Source organism: Caenorhabditis remanei, chromosome X (assembly GCF_010183535.1).
Source record: "Caenorhabditis remanei strain PX506 chromosome X, whole genome shotgun sequence".
NCBI classification, from domain to species: Eukaryota; Metazoa; Nematoda; class Chromadorea; order Rhabditida; family Rhabditidae; genus Caenorhabditis; species Caenorhabditis remanei.
The window spans coordinates 15,032,465-15,050,751 of record NC_071333.1 but is presented as its reverse complement, the minus strand read 5'-3'; the positions used below and the strand labels follow the sequence as shown (position 1 = coordinate 15,050,751).

The 18,287-nt window shown below is 36.6% G+C and overlaps 2 protein-coding genes across 2 annotated transcripts; both read right to left on the bottom strand.

Annotated features, from left to right (window-relative positions):
- Positions 1 to 5,177: 5,177 nt before the first annotated feature.
- Positions 5,178 to 7,084, bottom strand: GCK72_024977 (uncharacterized protein; the record flags this gene model as incomplete). Its single annotated transcript, XM_003101108.2, has 3 exons — positions 5,178 to 5,197; positions 6,295 to 6,707; positions 7,038 to 7,084. 3 exons carry the CDS (start codon positions 7,082 to 7,084, stop codon positions 5,178 to 5,180), a joined length of 480 nt encoding a protein of 159 aa, XP_003101156.2.
- Positions 7,085 to 14,944: 7,860 nt separating this feature from the next.
- GCK72_024976 (uncharacterized protein) lies at positions 14,945 to 18,058 on the bottom strand (the record flags this gene model as incomplete). The annotated part of the gene is made up of 9 exons (XM_003101112.2): positions 14,945 to 15,158; positions 15,213 to 15,313; positions 16,644 to 16,817; positions 16,866 to 16,983; positions 17,032 to 17,390; positions 17,439 to 17,558; positions 17,607 to 17,760; positions 17,809 to 17,906; positions 17,987 to 18,058. The coding sequence occupies 9 exons, from the start codon at positions 18,056 to 18,058 to the stop codon at positions 14,945 to 14,947; spliced, it is 1,410 nt and encodes a 469-aa protein (XP_003101160.1).
- Between the last annotated feature and the right edge of the window lie 229 nt (positions 18,059 to 18,287).

Genomic DNA, 18,287 nt, shown 5'->3' with positions numbered 1-18,287 from the left:
GAGACATACTATAAATGGCTATTAGAGAACACACGATGCAAAACCTTTACATCGCATGGAATTCTCGGTTTCCGGTCCGAAAATTGTTCTGTCCCCCCTCTACTCAATTGTTTCTTTGTAGTTTGGTTATGTTGGACTGTTCCGGTGTACGGAGGCAAAATTTTTTTCTTATGACTTCTTTATGATTTTTGGCTGGACTATGTCAATATTTGTGCATTGCGACTTTCTTGAGTTGACAGGAAAGAAATGAAAAAAGAAATGGAGGAAGAGTTGATTTATCAATATAACATGGAATGAAGTCTGGCTAGAAACCAATTTAAAACTGATGTAATGTGAAAAAATGAAAAAAGGAGAGGGAGATATTGAAGAGATAGAAAAATACAGTTTTCTGTGATTTGTGTTTTCTAGAAGACAGACTTTAATAACAATGCTAGTGTGATCGTCCAACCAATAATCACATTCCTGTCAGACAATTAAACGTAAACTAACGTCAGAAAAATAGAAAGATAGGGTAGGTGTACAAAAACATTATGACCGACGATGAGGCGACTGGTTGATATTAAATTCAAAGATCGGAATTGGATACAAGGAAATAGAAAAACTTATTGCATTTTTCACAAGACTACACCATTGATTGATTAGAGAATTGGCAACATTTACTTCAAAATGCTTATCGTGAAATTGAAGTGACAACGTGTAGAAATGATATTATAATCGGTCGATTGATCCGGAAGAGACCAGTGTTAAAAGTCCTAAGTGATAAGACATAGCTTCAAGCTACACTTCATAAATGTAGCAGAAATGTGTTTCAAGTGACAAAGAGCACCACAGTTTTACGTATAAGGGGTTTACAGGGTTATAATTCTGCAAAGCAAACTCTACACTCAAATAATGACTATTGGGAAAGATTAAGCGATTACCCGGTGTAATACCTAAATCTAAAGGGTTCATTAAAATTCTGTTCAAAAATAAAATTCAACTATACAGGGGATATATGTTCGAAAATTTGTTAATCTTCTGATACAATACCCAGTCAAACTAAAAACTTTGCATCTGACCAAGAATCGTCAAAACTATTTATCCGTTGAGAAAGACTAATCCTGTTAGACTTAACTTCATACACCGATTATTCTTGGAATGTAAATATGTTTCAGATTTCTCAGAATTCGTTCTCTTATTTATCTGATATTTCTAAAGTCTAAAATCGAAATCTGGTTTCATGGATCAAGAGTCTAATGATTTCATCTCATCATTCGAATAGCCACCGGTTCTGTCACTAATCTAGAATATCTTTCTAGTTTGATCGGATGGTTCTCTTTGCAAAATCCACTTATTTATCAATATAAATCTGTTTAGGACATTGATGCGTGAGAGAGAAAGAAACTAGTGGTATACGAGATGGTGGAAACAAGAGATGACGCCGGTGGTCGTCTCCAGAATGTCAATTTGGTATCGCATCCTTATCATTCTCTTTTTCCATCGTACTCTTCCATTTTCGCAACACATATTGACTAGACTGTGGGCTGCTGCGATAGAAAAGAGAGTAGAGAGGGGTGCTGATCACACCGACATATTGAGTTAAGGAGAGGCGTCTTCGAAAAATAATAAGAGCTTTTGAGTGTCAATATTTGGTTTGCATTTCATCTCAGTCGAGAGAATCTGACTCCTAGACTTTTCGATCGTTGGCCCGAGCTCTGACACTGTCGAGCTCTTCATTTCCTAGGAAAGAAAATGTAGAGATCCGCGAAAAGTTCTTTGATCGTCAAGTTGAGTAGTTTATGAGTACGGTTTGGTAACCGAGAGTGTATGCAAAAATAAAGTAGCAGAAAGTGAGAGAAAAACCTAGAGAGGAAGGTAGGTGCAGTGCAATGTTTGGGCTGATCAAATATACAGAGTCTCGAAAGTTGGATGAGAGAGAGAGAGAGAAAGACCACTTTGCCTTCTAAACATCATCATACAGGTAGTGGCAGTACGTATAATGTAGCCACGGGTAAGAAGACTTTAGGGGTCTATTGAAACAGTAGGGTAACAGAAGGAAATAAAATATTCTGATTGAAAAATCAGGTCATGAACAGTGATTTTCAAAGAACTGCATACCTAATGTGGGAAAACCAACAATATTCATTTTTTCAAACAAACAATATGGATATTACAGAATTGAAAAACTTTTGCGTGGGAAATTTGGAGAACAAGTCCAAAAGGAAAAATTGAAGTGTCAGAGGTTTTAATTTTTCAGAATTAGTTCCTTGGAGCACCAGGAAAATGATTTTTAGCCCTGACGCTCAAAAAAAAACTAGAATTGTTCAGAAAATCAAACTTGTCAAATTTCGACACGACTCGGCTTCGAGAAAAGGTACCTATTTTTCCACAAAATAATTTCTTTTTTGAAATTTAGATTTAAAAAATCCAATTTCTTGATGCTCGCTTATAATTGAATTTTGAAGTACAGTAAAAAATTCGACACTTCCGAAAAAAGATTCAAAATTTCGGTTAAAGTTTTAGATTTACAAAAACTAGTACTGTATCTTGTTATTGCTCTTATACCTTACTCCGATAAAACAATCTGGGCTAAGAGCTAAAAATTCTAGTAAAACCCGTTTTCCCTGATTTTAAACCTACCCAGACATCATCTTTCTGGTCATCGACTTCCAACCCGTACTTTGTAGTCATGAAGCTTTTTCCACTATACACCCAAAACATTTCTACGAACTGTTTCTAGAAATCATAAGACCAAGCGGGCAGGTTATAGGTTCACCTCTCTTTGTTTCCCGAAAATAATGTTTTTTTTGTTTTTGCAACGTTCTCGATCATCTTTACTAATAATATTCAACAGATCCGTTTGTGTATTTGTTTGTCGCCAGCCATAACTCCCTTCGTAGTGGGCCGATTTTTATGAAACCTGGATAGATGTATTGGAAATGTGTCTTAGTTGATGCCCGAACTTTTCTTTTTTCAAAAATGTCTGTTTTGACGTCTTCTGGAGACGATGACGATTTCAACGGTAAAAAGCGTTGAGAAAAGGTGTGTCCCGACAGGGTGGTAGAAAGCTCAAAATATCAATCACACTACTGACTCGATATTTCTTGACTGCATTCTCGATGGCGCCCCGGCCGCGCGTATTTGGTGTAGCGGTCTACGCAGATGACTCTTACGCACGGGGTGGTGAGTTCGTTCCCGCTAGGTCGGAAATGTTTTTGGTTTTTTGTTTTGATAGGAACATAGACATCCAGTATATGAAAGTTGTAAATAACGTCGTTACAGTCGAGATTTCATAGATAAAAAGGGTTGCGTGGGTATCTGCACCAGTTTTTTTCCACTGTTGACACCGCTACAATTCTGACATAATGAGTGATTGAGTTCCAACTTTCAAAGTGTTCAAAAATTACGATCCTGCAAACGCCGAGTCAGAAACTGACTTATCCATAATACTTCCGTCGGCATCTTCTTGGGGAAGGGAGGCGGCATCGCCGCCGATCAGTCAAAAACTCAAAAAGATTACATTTTTTGTCAAAAGGAAAATATGTTTTGAAGTTTTTGAAAAAAGTTGTAACGTTTTTTGCGTATATCACTATTTATACCACACCCTGTACATAAAGTGCATTTCATTGAAGATCTTTAAGAATTTTGCCAACTTTTGTGGTGCACTTTCAGGTATAAATGAGGGTTGGAATCAAAATAGACTGAATAAAAGGGTACTTCAACTTTTTAACTTATGTAGAAGTATGCAAAATAGTTTTGAAGTATTCCAGAGAAGAGAGGCGGCATCGCCGCCGAATAGTTAAAATTCAGAAATCAGAACATTTTGGATCAAACCAGATTATGAAGAAGATTTCCGTGTATATGGAAAACATCTTGAAAAGTTGTGGGGAGGGAGGCGATATCGCCGCCGATCAGTCAAAAACTCAAAAAGATATTTTAAGCGCATTTTTTGAATATATGAATAGGAAAGTCTCCACATTCCTAAGCTTCAGAAAAATATGTTCAAACAGAGAAAAAAAAATAGTAGAACAAATTCAAGCAAAATGGTCAAGAAGTGATGGTGATTTGTGAATAAGGAACTTTGTCGTAGCTCGGTTACCTTCAAAAAAGAAACAAATTCTAGAAGTGAAGAAACCGCTCATACTGTATTTCATTTTCCACTGGAAAACTGTCATTGAGAAAATTTGTCCAAATATTATCAGGAAAACAGATTTTTTAATTGTTCTCTACCGGAACGGGCTGCTTAGCTAACAAAAACTACCAACAAGTGAATAAGTTATACGATCCAGAAGTAGAGAAGAATTCTGAAACCTCTATAGTCTAAACCCTTTGGAAAGCGCCGCAGGCGCTGTAACAACCGGAAATGTGGCGTAGAAAAGGAGGTTTAGTCGCCGTTAGGCGACGTGAACCGACTGGTTAAAAAAGAACAAATAAATGCGATAGACGGAAAACGGAGCAAACGATGTTGTGTGCCTGATCTTTGCGGTGAAAGCAATCACTTGATCAGTAAAACACTCAGAAAGACTGTGTAAAGAGAATCCAGAAAAATGAACTTAAAATAAGACATGGAGAATAACAAAACTAGAAATAGAATAACAGAAGACACATTCGCCCTCCCACATTTTCCGATCTTTTCTGTATTCTCTCATTTCCCTTCCTATTTTTCAATGGTAAAAAAACGATGCGAATGTGTGTAAGACTACAAAGTTCGAATCAATCACATGGCGTCCTTCATCCTTCAACCTCCCACCCAATTCTTTCCAGTGTCATCAGATGGTCGGGCGTATTTTATTTCATTTTATATTTTCAATGTGTCTCCCATCCTGTGACTGTGATCAAGGTCGAGTGCTGATTCGTTATCTTTGATAGTGACAGGCGGACACAGTCATTGGAATCATAGAAAACATAGAAGGAATCAATTAGAAGCTGCTACGTTCAAAGTACCAACTGGACTTTGGCTTGTGGCAACTGTTTGGTGATCGATCATGTTGAGATAAAAATTGAGTAGAAAAGATGAGAAAAATTGGATGATAAGATATCACAGCAAGGAAGACGAGTGTCAAGCACGTTTTGTGTAGTCATTGAAATTCCGTTCAGTGCGAGTGTGATCACAGAACGGGCGACGGATATTGCGAATTTTTGCGTGGGGTGAAAATGTGTAAAAATTGGCAAACAAAAGGAAAAATGATACTTTTTCTCTAGACAAATATCTCGTTGTCTGCAAATTTTTTGATGCATCAAAAATTCATAAGTGGACAGCTATACAATTTGTCTGTAGCAATGAAAGTATCAAGAACTCAAATTTTGCACTTATCCCCATCTTTATGCTGAAAATCCAGAGGCCTGGATTTTTTTCTTACGTAGAATTTTTTATACATATGTACATGTCAACAAATCAGGATTATTCTAATTTTCTACGTCGAAACATTGGATCCCACTAAATCCGTTTTGGCTTGAATTTTTTTTAGAAAACACAGCTTAGAAACCTCCGGCATAAATCCCATAAGGATAATCCTCGGGGATTAACAACACATCTGTTGGAAGGCTATGATTAGACACGCACAATTTTAGAAAACCAACAAAATTATAGGTTGATTGGAGCGCACGAACGTGCCAAACAAAATTGCAGGTTTCCCACGCACATCGTCCGACGAATATGACGGAGGAATAAGAAACGAGCGGTTGAAGAAAATATGGGAGCTTTACAGCTCGGAGCATATGAGTGGGTCTCTAGTATAGGGGGAAACCGGAAGAAGCAATTTTGCATCTGGTAGGCAGGTGGAACGGCGAAGTGCAAAATTAAGAAGAAATACGGCGGAAATTTAGTTATGGGAAATTTGTTTACGTCTTTTCCGTCAAGCGGCGCTTTTCAAGACAATAAAGCTAATTTCAGGGAGGCCCGGTTCTGGGTATTTCCCAGATTTACTTAATTTCCTTTATTATTTTGGCAAGTGACTTTTTAGTTTTTGGTTTAGTAGAAATTGTTAAGAACTAAGGATTTTGTTTACTCAAAAACTTGATGCAACATAATGATCCACATATTTCAATCCCTTTTTTGCTTTTTTTTTTCTCATAGATGTTACTTTGTTTCACTTTTATCCCAAGCACATCATATTCAAAAATTCGATTTTTCGCATCATCGCTAATCAGAAAGTTTCAAAGTTTCAAAAATCAGAGGCAGCTAGACTAATGAGTAGAGACTAGACAACAGGTACATTTGAGATCAAGCAGAAAACATTACATAGTAGCAACTTGCCAGATTCATCGTACCACGAAATTCACAAAATTCATCTCTGTGCCAAAAGTGCAATTTACCTCGGTGTGCGGGTCTTCCACGTGGCTGCGAAGGCGGTGGCCCACTAGTTGACGGCCCCATCATCTGATGTGATCCAGACGGCCCTCCATTCTGCTGCATTTGTCCCATTGGTGTCATTGGTGGTAGTGGTGGCATTGCTCCCATTGGCATCCCTGGCATTACTGTATGTGGTCCTCCCATCGGCATCATTTGAACTCCAGGCGGTAGATGTAAAGGATGACCGGGTGGATAGGCTGGGTGAGGGAGACCATGTAAGGGGTGTCCTGGCGGTGGCGGACCATGATGTGGCGGTCCGGGTGGTCCTCCGTTGAACCACATTCCTTTCCCCCTGGCCTGAATTGTGGATGGATGGAGTATCACAGATTTCAGGATTATAGATGAAAGAAGAGTAGAGATCTCTTCACTGCTGCTTCTGGAATAAATAAATTGTGGGGTGAAACACCTTAAGACGTAGAGATTAAGACGGAAATGCGAGAGTCATGGAATAAAAGTTATACAAATAACAATTAACGAAGATGTGTTTCTTATTACGTAGATCCCTCCTAGACAGATCGTTACCATAGAGGAGTATAAAAAAACAACACGTCTACATATACGAAATGTATGCATTAGTGTCAAAACAGAACAAAGGAGGATTGATTTGTGAGAATTGGAAGAACATCTTTCCCTTCCCGAGTCAGTCACTTTGAAGGCGTCGTTTGGTGCTGATCTCGCAAGAGGACCGCCAGGAACACATTGTTACCTTGGAGAAGAAGCCTGACAAGGAGCGATGGAGGGTCCACAACACATCCTCAGGTGAGAAGAAGGGAAAAACAAAACTGAGGGTTCCGATTGTGAACGCGCTTCTACCGAACCGCCTCAAACGAAAAGAGCATGGGAGAATGAAAAAGGCAAAAAGAAAACCGCTGGGAGCCGAGAAAAACCGGGGAAGGAAATGAAGGGAAACAGTTGAATGTATGATCTTTATATGTGAAGGGAACGATTTTTTTACTTTTTGGAAAAATAGAACAAAACATTTTATAGATCGGAGAGGCGCATCCATAAACTGTTTGTTGCGAACATAAAAATGCAAAAAGTTTTCATTTCTGTGAGGGACTTTTTTATTTTTTTATTTTTTCTAAGTGTGAGCATAGAAAGGTTATATTGATGTATGACCATGCCATAAATCGGTAGTAACCAGTGGTAAGTAGGGGGGAGGAAACAATAAAAAAAGATTCAGCGCGCGCAATATTCCTTTTCCTTCCTTCCTTCCGCTCCTTTCTATTTTTTTCCGGTGCTGCAAGAAAAGTGGGATAAAAAAATAAAAAAAGAGAAAAGAGCAAAAAGAAGTCAGGCGGCGGGGAAAAGAAATCCTGAGGTCAAAAACTCGACCCGTCAGTGGCGGATGAAATGGAATGGCAATCAAGAGAATGGATTCAGTCTTAGCTGGGCGATTAATCATGGCACCTGCCATCTCGGTAGAAGGCTCCAAGAAAAAGAGAGGAGGCCAAAAGTTCGACGGATATAAAATTCCAAACTTTGTTCTCAGAAAAGTTGGGTGACCATTGGAATGCAAAGTACGAAAAGTGTTTTTTAATTTATATCCCAGACAATTTTATGAGGCCATTCGGTTTGGTGAAGATTATGAGCCATTCACTATTTTTTAAAGTATCTTAGCTATATTAGGTATTATCGAACTTACAAGTGTCACGTAATCACATTCAGAGAAATTTTTTCTAGACTGACTAGTTATATCGTATCCCCTGAGATGATTCTCTGGGAATAGAAAATAACATAATGGTACGCAAATCTCATAGTAAGAACACGGGTTGTTTTCTCAGACTGACCGGCCGACAGTATTTGTAGACATCTCAGAAATCATTTTTATTTTTGGGGCACATTGCGTGTTCCCGTTCCGCTAATTGAACTGTACGAAGTTGTGAAATTTATTCAGACAGCGGAAAACAAAATATCTTGTTGTGAGCAAAGTTACTAGGAAAAAGATGTCTCTGCATGCAGCTGGTCAAGCATATCGTACTAATTGGCGAGCAATTAATGAGACATTACGTTATGCACTACGTCTTAGATAAGTCGGCGGGGCTAAGAGGATTGAAAAAAGATAGTGGATAAAAAACGATAGCATTCTCTGAGTACGTGGAGTCGTTTGAGAATAAGCACGTCAAATAAGGGGTTTGGCGAAAAAGATAATGGTCTCGCAAGGGTAGAGCCAAGTCTATTATAATAGTAACGAAACACGCGATAGACCAATTAGAAGAGAGGTGACCAAAAAAAAAACGAAGAGCGGCTTAATGGGGCAAAATGCCGTTTCAAGAACGTCTCTTTTGAAACGTTTTCGAGCTCATTAAATGCATGGAGCACAACGGACCCCACTGAGCAGAATGTGCTCGCTACTCTGTACTTTACTTTCTTCTTTTTTGAAACAAGTTTGAATTGCCTCATTTCTATTTTTAAAGGGGGTTTGAGTTTTCAATTGTTCAATAGAATCATTTGAATCAATTCAATAACAATTGATGGACAATGAGTCAGCGGGTGTGAAACATAGCTATATGAATAGATATTTTTGAATTGAATTGAAAAGAAATTGTAAAGGTCCGATGGAAGTTATGCATACGTGATTATTTGAATTATTCAGAATTCTAAAGTTAGTCGTGGGATCTCACTTGATAGGTCACCAAACTTCTTTGAAGAGGGGCCTAATCTGTTTAGCTTATTTACTTTTTTTTTATATATGGAATCCGGGAAAAAAATAAAAACGGTGAGAGTTCTAATCTTATGAGCTCAAATTATTTCTAAAGATCGGGGAGCATATCATTCACTTCATTTTTAATTTCTGAGCTTGAATGACTCTTGAGTTATCGTCATGAATGGTCATTCTACTTCAGATTACAATTTCTTCCAAACGCATGACTTCATATCTCCTAACGAACCGTAAATATTATACGTCGTCTGGTAATGCTCACCTCCTCTCAAAACTGAACAGACACTATTGAAAAGCTCATCTCATCATTAGAAACGCAGATACTTGTATACCTGCGCAGCCATCATGAACACGACTATTTTCCCCCGTCATCTCAAGGGAACATTCCGTCTTCATAATTAGAAGTCTATTCAGAGAATGCCCAACAGGACCAACAACTACACCGGTGGCCAAGAACAGGCAGAAAAAATGGACAGATTAGATGACGGGAGCAGAGAATCACAAAAACACACCCATTTTTTATTTTTACGATCCCGTAAAGTTTTTGCTTGCAAAAGGGAGAGGGAATAATGGTTCGAATAAAAAAATGTGATTTTGAAAGAACACAACAGAAAAATGACAAAATATTCAATTCTGATGCTTCTACAGTACCTTTTTTGCTGAATATCACTTTTTCAAAAAATAAAGTAAAAGTGTATCCTGTCAACTTAGAACTGACGTTTTGAATTCAGTATTAGGAGAAAATGGTAATTTTTCTTTCTCTTCTCTTCTAAATTTGAGAAATGAGCATGGTGAAAAAAATGGGCAAACGGAGTGAAGAGTTTGAATAATTGTTTGGGGGTGGGTATTCCACGAATCCTAAACAGAAGACATTATTCATTCTCTCGAAAAAAGAGCTTGAAGCTTTGTAAATTGAAAAATGAGCAAAATGGAAGATTGGAAGCATAGATAGTGGCTTACACGCCATTAAACACTACAGTATCCTTTATCGAAAAATTGATTTTATTTTATGAGCAATAAATCTAAGTTAGCATTATAAAAACATAATTTCTATTACAAATAAAGTTAGTTGAAAAAATAATTTTTATGTTTTTGGAGTGGGACCATTACTTCCAACTTTTGCACTCATAAACAATTTATGGCAGAGCAACCAATGATCATAGTAAGAACACGGAAAATCTTATTTGTTTATAAACATTTGCTGGATTTGTAGTAAAAAAAAGACAAAAAAGAAGGACATCATCATGAAAAAATAAAAGTCAAAAATAAAATTGAAAATAGAGAAAGATTTTCAAAGTTTTAATTTGAAGATCGACTCATTCCAAATATCACCTAACTAAAAAACTGATTATATATTCTAGAAATGTAAGCTTTTAGGATTATACGGTAGGATTCTACATAAGCCAATGGGTGGTTTCCAAAATGAGGGAAAATAGGCTTTCAGTTTTCTCATCCTTCGATAAATCAAGCATAAGTAGGAGCTGAGCGCTTGAGCTCATCAGATGTGACGGAGGAATTTTTCTGGCATCACATTCGAAGGCCAGAAGAGCTACTGTAATTTGTTTTCAAACCTTCAATTTTTTTCTGCATAATAAATAAAACAACAAAAAAAAATTTCAAAAAAAAATTGGACACAGCTGGGGGTCCGCAGTTGTGAATGAGTGGGAGCGGAAGGTTACAAGATCAGAAACTAACAAGGCCGGATATTCGAATCGGATGCAATATCTACATGTCTTTTTGAAATCCGGAAACATTAGAATCAAATGCACCACATCAGACCATAATTACGAATGATGAGATTCCGGCTCAAATCGGATGGCTCCATTTTGAGAATCTCTGAGAGAAGGTGGTGCTCAATAGGAAAGAAGAGATCATTGAAGGAGGGAGGACGGGAAGGAAGTTGAAAATGAAATAAACATGAGACTCCCTCCTACTATTTGCGTCTTATGTTTTGTCGGATAAATAAATGCTGATGTGGCTAATAAATAATAGAAAAGAAGACTTGCTTAATAAATCATGAATGGCCATAGGTACACATAAGCAACGAGCTCGAGGGAAGAAATGAGCAGCTTCAGAATTTTTGCTCGGTTACTTTTTTTTTTCATGCAAACTGGTCCGACTTATGATGAATATTCTATTGGAGAAAAAGGAGATGGTCACCGACAACGTGGCTCTTTTTAAGTGGGAGGGGGAGTTTTTTTCAAGCTTTGAAAAAAAGTGATACCGTAGTACTGTACAAAATTTGTGGTAGCACACTACAAAAAATAGATATATATCTACGTATTTTACCTACTATACAAAATTCACTACATTTCAACTATGGGTATGTCAGAAGATAGATATTTTGCAGTTCCGTTCAAGATAGAGTCCAGATAACTTTTAAAAGATTTATTTAACTTTTGGTATAGTTTGAAAATTTTAAAGTTTGAAAAAATATTATCAGGCGAACTTTTTTTCCAATTGTTTGGAACTTTTGGAACTTTTGGAACTAAATGAAACTTGATATCAATCCATTCCAATTTTTGTTTATAAATTGTCATATTGTAAACAAAAAGGCCACATAGAGAATGAGTAACAAAAACTCAAAACGTCATGTGTCGAGAACTATCCGGGTAGACTGAAAAATAGGAACCTGACGAAATTCAACCTGTTCTTTACTTAGAAAAGCTTCAACTGCTTATTTAAACAAGTTTTCTCTTTTCCTGTGGTGCTCTTCAAAAATTGTGAAGTAAAACAGCATCTTCTTCTGCAGCGGGAGCCGTTGTCTTGCGTACGTAAACTCAAAAAAAACTCGCAACGGCTGGTCCTTTTCTTCTCTCCTTTACATGCACTTGACGAGGGATCAAAATACGGCTCTCCAATTTTGTTGACACTTTTCTCTCTCCTGAGAAGTCGTCAATGTCAACTTTGAAGGAAAACGGAAACGAAAGGAGTGAAAAGGAAATGTTCATCCCGACTGACTTTTTGTTCCCTCTTTTTTCTATCTCTTTCTGTAAATGATGATTCATTCTTATTACAGAATATGCTTTAACCAACCAAACCATTCCAACCAAAAAAATACAAAAGTCAATTTGTAAGGTGAAAAAGAGAGAAAAAGTGGAGGGAATACGAATAATAGGCGAGAATAGAAGTGATTGAATTTTTGTGTTGCCAACTTTTCAATACTTTTCAATATTATTCATTTTCTCTGATCACCACCGCCCACTCTATTCACAATTTCCAATCAAAAATATAAATGTAAAAATGAGCATTCATTGGGAAAAAGCTGGATGGTATGTTGAATAGAGTATGAATGAAATACAATACAATGTGGAATGTGGGGGATTCAGAAATCACAGATCATATCCAAAACTTTTTTTTCCATTCTCATATTCAATTTTCCGCTTCAACGAAACACGCAAAAAAGGCAAGTGAGGGTCCGGATTTTTCAATTGACGGGACTTTCGAAGGTTTCCTACGGTAACAAACCCCTTACTAGACTAGTACACACTTTTTGTTGTCGCGTTGGTCCCGAGATTCGGTCGAGCTTGAAAAAGGCTCTCAAAGGGGAAGTGCGGTGGGTTGCTACGTCACTAAAAACATATGGGGACCCGGTCACCCGCCCCCATTTCATATTTATGAACTTTTTCTAAAACATCAGTTCCTTAGTAAATTTTCATTTAAAATTCAGTTTTGCAAATTGTTTTTGTCTACGGAAGCTATTCTTGTTTGTGTTTAGTGGTTTGGTGTTTTCGGGGAAGTTCGCAATAACTGGAGAAGAAGAGAACAAGGGGAACTGTTTTCACAAGATTTTGAATATTGAATCACAAGGAATTATAAAAAATACTACCCCCTATATTATTAATTATATTTCCAGGCCACTGTGAAGTTTTACAGTGTTCTACGGTTGCAGTGTACAGTCAGTACAGTAATCACATTAAAATACAGTGTGATAATCTGTAATGGTTTCCCCTCAAAAAATGGAATCAATTTTAAATCTTTTTTGGACAAAACTATTAGCTATATGAAAGAAATAGCATAACCTTACTCAAGAAATTTTTGACCGGTGCTCGTCTGAAACCGATTGTAACATATCACCTTGATTATTGTGCAGGATCTACACGAGCGTTGTCCGAATTACAATAAGCCCTTGTTCCAAAGCTATCATACTAGTTAACTGCCAAATCATCCTGATTCCAAATCATGTTCATCATGACAGAGTTAAAACCAGTTGAATGCACAACCAATAAAAGCCTGAACTAGGAAAATAACAAATTACTTAGTTAAATCATGCAAAGCAAAATAATGACATGATTTGGTACAGTTTGTCAGTTTCGATTAATATGAATCCCTCATATTGTTTAATCAGATTCCTAAAATTATTTTCATTTGACTGTTATGATTTTGGAGAGAATGAGATTTAAAACAGATTTTACACTGCATAAGTGAAAGTTTGGAGATATTATAAAGAACTATCCAGATTAATAAAATATACATTTGAAGAACTGTACAGAGAAAAATAAAAAATATGAAATTACAAAAATCTTTATAAACATTTGAGGAGCGATAAAACGTAGAACTCACATACTCTGTTTCACCAAAACATAGACTGCAATTTGTATGTAGAATACGGAAAAAGACCCAAATGCACGTTCTTAACACGAAATATGAATAAGGAATGAGGTCAAAAATGAGCGTTCAAACGACGTACACGAAATTGGAGAATTGCGTGTTACCACCCCAAAAGTTAATTAAAATTGTAATTTCGGAGAAAGAACTGAATTCCTTTTTTGTCGAACCCGAATTGAAATGTGGTAAAAATTGAATTCGTATAAAATTTCAAATTCGATTTCGTGCTTTCAGATATGCATAGTGTAGTAGTGACGTGATGTGATGAGAATTTTATCGGACAGGATCGCTAGGAAAATTTAGAAAAAAAACCTTTAAAAACGTAGTACATCACATTAAAGTGAGTGAGATGTACGATTATTCAGTTTGTCAAGGTGAATGTTTCTATTTTAGGGATTTACTAGATGTGAAATAATGGGACAAACTCAAGAAGGGTGGTTTGACTTATCTAGGAAAGAAAAGTTTTTGGATATTTCAATAGGATGCAAATGTACAGGCATAATACAATTAAATTCTGAATACCGTTACTTGATTTCAAGATAAACCAACGTGCAAGATTCATTGTGATCAAAATAATATTATTTCTGAGTAAACATCAGATCTCAACCAAAAAGCAACAGTCTCATGATGGCTACTCAATAATTCCAAAAGTTGCTTAAAAACTCAGAAGTTGAGTTTGTTTTTTTTTCGAAAATCTCTCCACTTGAAAAGTTTTCTGGAAGGGTTTTCCATAACTATTTCATCGATTTTAAAAGTACACACTTTATTTGTAAATACATTAGCAGACAAATATTGGAACACGAAAAAGCAATTGCCTGAAACGACAAACGTTCCCATTGGAAGATGTGAAAGGTCAAGAGAAAAGAGAAAAGTGGAATTTTTAAGCGGTCATCGATAATAAATACATAAAACCAGTTGAGATGTTAACATCTGTTAGGAAAAAAGAGAAAATGAGTCGAAAATCAGAGAAAAAGAGGAGAAATCATGAAAACACATGAAAAAAGAGAGAAGAAATAAATAAAAGTCGTTTAGATTTGAGAAAGGGGGAGAACTGTTTTCAAGGTGTATACAATTACTTTGTATTACCTTTTGTCTACCAGCCGATGACTGAATGATGATGTATACAATCACTAGGAACATTTCTACTGATAAGAAATAGGGGACTTGAGTTGATATGCTTGAAATAGAATATTCAGAAATGTTATGTTGGTATAGACGGTTTCCGAAAAATTGCTAGTTTTATTTATTTTTTGTTCCAAAAAACATTCCTGAACTCTCATAGAGTGATAAAATTAACAAAACTAGAAGAACAGAAAAAAAGGAGAGAAGTGGGAAGAGGGTATTTAAAAAGAAGCCTTCCTCGGCAGCACAACTTTTTCATTTGTGGACCTTGGCTGAGCACTTTTTCGTCGAGGGATTATGGGTGCCGCACAAAGTGTATCCATCTGGATTTCTGGCGGCGATGGTGATTCTTTTGTGATTAGTTGTTCTTCCTCTTCCTTGTTTCTTTTTTGCACTAGAATTCGCATCATTGACTTTTTGCGACCCGATCCGTTACTGAAATCGGATTATATTAACGTAAACTAATTATTTTGTATTTTGTAAACTTACAATTTAAAACTTGAAGGTTCTTGTTGAACTTTACCCACTACTAAACTTGTTGACACGTATGGTTGTCCGTTTGCGGTATTAATGTATGTTGCTTTGATTGCCTGAAAAATTGGTATGAACTCCACGTCTTCTAGAATAAAGGGTAGAAGAACACTGAAACTGAAAGAAAGAGTAGAGAAATGTGTGTGGGTGTGTAGAAAAGTGAAACAAATGTGTGTGAAAAAGAGAAGATAGAAGTCACAATAAATTCACAAATTGAGAAGTTGAAACTTTTTTGATAACAATAAAAAACAAGTGATTCAATTTCAATACTCTTCCATTCCAGTACAATATTCTTACCCTTTTCTTCAATTTTTATACCTACAGTAATACCATAGAAAATTTTAATTCCAGATAATTCACCTTTTGTAGCTGCGCTTCACTATCCCAATAAACTTGTGGATTCCACCTCAATAATTTGATTTCAGTTTACGGATACAATTTCAAAAATCATTCCTTTCAAGAATCCACGTTTTCAAATCGAATACACGTAAAATCAACTAACATTTAAACAACTAGGCGGTAGTTTAGGGAAGAGATAGATACCATCTAAAATGGAATGAGAGAAGAATACAATTTTCATTTCCGTGCTACAATTACGCATTAAAGGGATATTCAATCGGGAATCAAAATCTTCAGGTTCAAATATGAAATAGGGGTTCATAGAAATATGATTTACACAAGTTGTTCGAAAAGCTTCTATAATTTACAGACTTCTCACAAGACTGTTTCTCCAAATTTTAATGCAAAACATTTTCAGTTCATGAACGATTTCATATGAAAAAAAATCTTTAAAAAGCGCTAAGAAGCTTTCAAAAAACGAGTGCAAACCACGTTTTCTAATGAACAACTACTACCACAATCAACTATCGAATAAATTTGAATATTTTTCAGGTAAAAACCCGATCAACAAACATCATGCACACCCATCATCAATTTCCATTTGTGTGAAATCTTCCACATGCGTGTTCATCCAACTTCAGCCAATCAGAGTGTCGACAATTCTGTTCAATAAATTGAAAGTAACACGCCTAGAAGCTTCTAAACTCAACTCGAAGCTTTTTTAAATACAACGAGCTCACAGAAATACTTTCAATCTGTGCTCTACTACACAAATTCTTTCCAATTCGTTTTCAGAGTATGAATCATGCGAAAATTGTCACTGTGTGTGTGTTTCAATTTAGAAAGTCAAGTTTCTAGAAATTGAAATTTTGAAATACAGAAAGTGTGTAGGAGATAGATAAAGAGAAAGAGGTCGAAAAATCACCACAAGTGCAAATACTCCATAGTCTCTTATCTAAAAGGAATGAATAGCCGTAGATATTTCAGTGGTGAAGAGAAAAAGATCTCATGGCGTGATCACGTGCATAGTGTTGTCGAACGGGCGTTTACCTGTGTTGCCGTAGATCCGTACTTATTAGTAATCGTCATCGTTGGATGAGTAAGCAATGGCGAGCTATTGTCCCCTTCAAGATTGAGACGACGACGGAGCCAGTGGGGCATCAAGTCGATGAATGCAGCACGGAGTTGAAGGTTAAGGACAGCATAGAGAAGCGGGTTCCAGACCTGGAAATGTTATATTAAATGTCCGACTCCTTGTTGATATCTTTTTACCGTTGATGTCATTGCGATGCAATGAGTGGCGATACCAAAAATGTACTCTTGAGTCTTAATAAGTTCTGGCAAGTACTCATAGTCTCTAAGGATATTGAACGTCACCGACCAAATCCAACTGAAATCTCATTATTCTGTCTTGTCTGACTTTTTGTTCTTCTATTACCTGCACGCAAATGCGACAACCATACCAATAAGCATGCGATTGGTTCTTTGTCTTCTTTTCACCGCGATCCTTTGTTGATCGCTTAATTCCATTTCCCAATTGTCGGTTTTCTGCTTCTTCGCTCCTTTCAGAATCATGCTTTGTCCGATTTTCAGAGAAATTGCTGTGTAGGAGATGATGATGATTGTGAGTGGAATGACAAGTTGAAGAAACATCAAAGCAGCTCCATAGATTTTTCGCTGACTCTCATTGGCTCCCCAGTTCTCCGTGCAATAAAGACCGCAAAAGTTCTCAAACTCTCCGAGTCTCTGTTTGAACATAATCGGTGATGTGATAGTTGCAGCGAAACCGCAAATTAGCTAAAAAGGAAATAATATGCAAAACTAGTCACATTTCATGTATCTTACAGCAATGACTCCCACCGCCTGATAATGAGTGATTGGTTTTCTCATTGGAAATCGAATTAGGATATATCTATCAATAGAAATAGCCGTCAATGTGAATGTTGAGTAACAAAGACTGATTCCCTGAATAAACAAAACATAAGAAATAATTTAGCTGGGTTAAGGGTATACCGCAATGAAAGGAGCAATACGACAGAGTGCCTCTCCGAAGATCCATTCTTTTTTGAACGCAGTTATTGGAGTGATTGTGGCTGACGTACAACACACAACAATATCAGAGCACGATAAGGAAAGAATGAAAAGATTCGGAACCGTTTGGAGAGACCTTAACGTTTTGAGTTGACAACACAGATCAACTATAAGATTCACTCACTTGTTTCTAGTGATTGCCAGAATCACACAGGTGTTACCAATTATCCCAGCAGCAATAATGATAAGGTAGAGAAAGGCGAATATCAACATTATATACCACTGAAAACAACTCAATTCTGAGAATAATTATCATATCACTTTTCAAATCGAGTTGAAAAATGATTCGAATGTGTTCTTACCCTTGTTGACAAGTCTTCTCGATACAACCATAACTCCGAGTTGAGATTCAGGCAATCCGTACTATTTTGCATTCTGGAATAATTGAAAGTTTTAAAATGATGTCACTAATGAAGAAAAATCTTTCTTTTAAAGTTGTAAGTTTTGCCGGAAGTGCTAATACAAAAAATCCGCCTACTAGTTTTAGCTTTCAAGAAGAACAAAGAAACTAGGAAAGAGTTTTGCAATGGAGGTAACTCATTTACTGAGAAGATTCTGAATGGAGTTGAAAAGAACAAAGAATGGAGTTCTCTTTGAAAAAGT